This window comes from Gekko japonicus, unplaced genomic scaffold (assembly GCF_001447785.1).
Source record: "Gekko japonicus isolate JY-2015 unplaced genomic scaffold, Gekko_japonicus_V1.1 scaffold2109, whole genome shotgun sequence".
Lineage (NCBI taxonomy): Eukaryota > Metazoa > Chordata > Lepidosauria > Squamata > Gekkonidae > Gekko > Gekko japonicus.
In genome coordinates, this window is record NW_015171567.1 from 159,265 (window position 1) to 163,989 (window position 4,725).

General features: G+C 56.6%; 1 protein-coding gene across 1 annotated transcript in view; it reads left to right on the plus strand.

Moving 5' to 3' along the window:
* Positions 1-4,725, plus strand: part of DCTN1 (dynactin subunit 1) — a 58,557-nt gene that overhangs the window by 34,311 nt on the left and 19,521 nt on the right. Inside the window, exons 5-6 of the mRNA XM_015419781.1 lie at positions 774-794; positions 4,410-4,601. Coding sequence (XP_015275267.1) covers positions 774-794; positions 4,410-4,601 — 213 coding nt within the window. The remainder of the gene's footprint in view (positions 1-773; positions 795-4,409; positions 4,602-4,725) is intronic.

The window sequence follows — 4,725 nt, forward strand, 5'->3', positions numbered from 1 at the left end:
AAATCTGATGAATGAGCACCAGGTCTTTGCCTCGGTGCTCAGAGGACATCCGGTGGTCTTTGAAGAGGAGCCCTCCCAAGCTGGCCCTGGCTGGCCGCAGAATTCCTGCCGGGGTGGGGGTGGGGGCGTTGCCTTCCTCTGCTAGTTGCCTCCCCTGGGTGTGTGCCTTGAGGTGGGGGGGCAGTTTCAAGGCCCGGCCTGACCTGGGTGGCCCCAGCGAGCCCCGTCTCCTCCCATCTCGGAAGTCAAGCAGAGGGTGGGGGCCCGCTGAGTCCTGGGGTGGGAGGCCGCCCGGGAAGGGGCCCAGGCAGGAAGGAGCCCACCACCTCCAGACCTCTCTGGCCTCGGAACCCCCTCGGGGAGTTCCCAGAGCTCACCTGCGGCCCGAGGGCCCCTCCCACCCCCTCTGAGAGTGAGAATGTGCCGCACTTGAGCCTGCCTGGGGAGGTCGGCCCCTCCCTCTCTGAACAGACCGTTCCGTGCTGCTCCTGCCCCCTCCTTCCAGAGAAATGCATGCGGGTGGGAGGGGCCCCAGGTGGGCTGAGATGAAAGCTGGGGCGGGGGGGGGGGGGGGCCCTGCATGCATAAACGTGTGGCGCTGGTGGCCTGTCCACTAACAACTCTCGTCTGTCTTCTTTCTTCCTCTCTTGGTTTCCCTCTGCTGCTGCTGCTGCTGCTGCTGCTGCCGCCGCCTCTGTCTGTCTCCCTCTGCTCCTGTCTCCCCCTGTGTGACTGTCTCTCCTCTTCTCCCGCCTCCGCTGGCCGCCCCGCAGACCACCACCAGGCGGCCCAAGGTGAGAACTGGCGAGGGCTGGGTGGCTCTTGTGACTGCTGAACGTGCAGAGGTACCCCGTGCCCTCTCCCACTCGGTCTGCACTGCTTGGCTGTTCTTCCTGGCCACCAAAGCCAGTGTCGAGGGTGGGGGGGAGAGGTCGATCTGGCTTGGCCACGAGTGCGGATGAGTCCCTGCAGCTGGACCAGGACACACCTGTTTGGCAAACCTTTACACTCCTCCCCCCAGAACAGGAAAGGTTCACCACTCCCTGCGGCTCGCTGTGATGCCCCTCTGTGACCCCAGCGGCCACCCACGGCTTGCCCCACTTGCGCAGTCCGTTCTGCCAGACAGCTGTCAGAATTGCCCTCCCCCTGGAGGAGGGAGCCGGGACTGTTGCCATTGGACCCGCCAGGGAGACAGGATTCCCTGTGGGCCGGTGAGTCCAGGGTAGCCCTGCTCCCTGCACTGTTGCTCCTGACTGGATCCAAATCTACGAGGAGTCCCTGTGACCCTGCCCTCCCGATCTCCCACCACCACCACCACCAGGCCCCATCCACCGCAGCCAGGAATGCAAGGAAACAGGAAGGAGAAGGACTTGGGCATTGTGGGAATGGATGCCACGGGCAGGTGGCAAGACTCTCCGGGGCTGGGCCCTGGAGGCAGCTTCTTTCCAGGAAGGGCCAGGCGGCTTGTAGAGGACAGGGAATGGCCTCAACACCCTGGTGGGTGGCTTGGCCCCGCCTGTCGGTCTGAGTCTGGGATGGTCCGTGAAGCAGCCGGGCCTCCTGGGCGCTGCCTGCCGTGGGCACAGAGCGGCCATTATCTTGGCACTTATTACTTACTTATTTATTTATTGTTATCTATTATTTCCAATTTGTATCCTGCCTTGCCGGGCAAACTGGCTCCAGGCAGCGACTTGGTAGACAAGAAGGGCATGGGTGGGGGAGGGAGCTGCGTCCGACAATCACTTGAGGTTGTGCGTTTCGATTTGGATCTCGAGAATAATGCAGAAGCCTCTTGCCTCTGCTTTGAAGTGGCTGCCAGAGGCACCTGCCTGGAGGACCATCTCGGGAGTTTCGTAAAATGCAGCTTCCGTGGGCAGCGTCTGATTCGTAGGCAGTACCAAGGTCTGTGTCTTCTGCTGAGGACTGCCAGCTTAGCTTGCCTGGCTCGTCGAAGAATGCCCAGCCAGGGGTCTGCCTTGCCCAGCTTCCTGATTCGGGTGGTGGCTGCCCTTGGGAGGCTGGCGAGCTGAGCGGGCAGACAACACACCCGCCCCTGAAGGTTTACGGTGTGGCTTGGGGCAGCGGTCCACTGCATCCCTTGTGGAGAACTCCCTTGGCTCCTCCGGATCTTCCGCCAACCACTTTCATCGGGCGACTCCTCTTTCGAGAATCAGGGGCAGAGGGAATCTCTTCTTTCGCCTTTTTCTAAATTGTTTGAGTTTTGTACACACACACACGGTCTAAATTGCGAAGCACAAAGCTTGTGGGACCCAGCTGCTCACTTCCCTCCATTGTGAGATCTGCAGATTTATTCCCACTCTCTGCTTCCTGTTGTTGAACCAATTTTTTTTTAATTTCAAAATATAACAGTTTAGAGCATACTATAACATGTCGATAACATAACCGCTTAACAGATCAAGACAAGATATTATCTCAATAATGTGGTGAACATTACAACATAGGATATGATTTAGTTAGTACAGGGTATAAACATTATGTAATTACAGGTCGTGTACCTTACTGCTTACCTCTGCTTGTAAGCGGGTAAGTAACGTTGGTCAGCGTGCTTATTTTAGAGACGTTATCTTCAAAAACAGAGCCAAAGATTATCCTTAACAAACTTCCTTTTCTGAGAGCAACTGAATTATTGGGAACCACTTACACACAAAAGGTGTTTGATAATCCTCATTTGATTGATTAGCTATTCCATTCGCTATTTTTCCCATAATAAACTGCATCCAAAGGTTGTCATACCATAACTCTAGAGGAGGGCTTGAGTCTGATTTCCGCCTAGCTGCAATGGTGAGTCCGGCTGCAGCTATTAGTATTATTAGTACGGAGTATTTCTTCTTTTTTTTGTTTTGTTTTGGCGGAGAGGGTTCCAGCCATATTTCTAGTAAGAATGGTTCCGGAATGAAAGGGAGCGTCATGTTAACTATCTGACTTACAGTTTTGAATTCATAAAAGGACCTGCCTTCTTATCCCATGACGACCGCTAAGTGTACTCGGGAGTCTTTGATGAGGTACCCTGTCGGAACCCTTCTGGAAGTCCAGGTGCAGGGCTATTTTTGGGCAGGAACGCACAGGAACGGAGTTCCAGCTGGCTCCCCAGTTGGCCACGCCCAGCAGGAACTCATTAGCATAATAGGCCACGCCCAACAGCAGGAACTCACTAGGATTGGCTACTTTATGGGTGTGTGGCCTAACATGCAAAGGAGTTCCTGCTACAAAAAGGCCCTGGGTTTTGACAACAAACAAGGTAAACAGAATAAGAAGCAAAAGGTGGGTGTGGCTGGATAACCACACTTCTGGTAACTTGTGGGTGTGGCCTAATATGGCAATGAGCTGTGCTGTCATGGGGTGTGGCCTATTATGCTAATGAGTTCCTGCTGGGCTTTTTCTACAAAAAAAGCCCTGTCCAGGAGTATTACTCTGCCAAGTAAACAGCCGTCTCCATGCTTGTTCACTTTCTCAAAGGACTCAAGAAGGTTGGGGAGGCGGGACTCTTCCCTTTGCAGATTTCCCCCCAGCAGACTTTGTTCCTCTCGACAACCGAGTTTCGTCTTTCGGAGCCGTTGTGCCATCTAAGCTAGAGCAGATGCCAGGCTGAGTGGCCGGTAACAATTCAGGTCCCTTTAAAAAATAAAATTAAAAGTCAGCTTCTTTCTGATCAATTGAAGGGACCGTATATTATTGCAAGAAAAGGAGCAGACTTACACTTGAATGCTTGTATAACTCTCAGGTCTGTGTCATGCAGGCATGGTGGCTTGCTGGACTGAAATGTTTCTCAGTCCAGTTTGGCATCACCCAGGAGTGGGCCTTGGCATGAACAGATCTTGCCAGCCGGCTGCCAGAACAACTGTTTGACCAAATGCAAAACGGGCGTCCCTGGAGGCAGCCTCCGAGGGCCTGCTTGCTCCCAGCCACTGCTTCCCAGTCCGTGGGTGGAGGAGGCGTCTGAGCTGCCGCCTCGTCTTCCTGGCCAGGCTGGACTCCACCCCCTGTCCTGGCAGACGGAGAAAGGCTGGTGGGTGTGTGTGGAGCTGATGGGGGGGTGTCCCCAGACCCTCTTTCGGCCCCCACTCTGGACAGGAGGCGCTTCCTGGTGATGGCTCTGGCTTGCCCCCCCCCCCGGGTTCAGCTGCAGCAGCCAGAGTTGGGAGGATGAAGACAGGCCCCTGTTCTGTTCCCAGCTGCGCCAGTCCTGCAGGGGCATTCAGATGTGTGTGGGAAGCCCCGAGCCGCTGAATCCCAGCTTTCGTTCCAGGCTACATGGAGAAACGAGAGAGGCCCGCCCCTTGGTGGCACTGCACAGAGGGTGCAGAGCCATTGGCATCCAAGGGCTTCCTCTGGGCCCAACCTGGTCGAAGCGCTCCTGACTCTCTCTCTCCCCAACTGCTTCCTTCCAGCCCACCCGCGCAAGTGGCTCCGCCGCGTCCAGCGGCACGACAGGGCTCTCGGGCTCGGCCTCTGCCTCGGCCGGCGAGATGAGCAGCAGCGAACCAAGCACGCCTGCGCAGACGCCCCTGGCGGCGCCCATTGTTCCCACCCCGCCTCTGACCTCACCGGTGGCGCCTCCGGCGGTCCTGTCACCTACCAAGGTAAAGGGTGGAGGAGGCTGGCTCCCTTGGGCTTCCTGGGGCTTCCTCTGCCATGCTCATTGGCACAGGACTGCTGTCCTGGGGCCTCCTGGGGCGGGTTCAGTTGGGGCACGGGTTTTGGGGG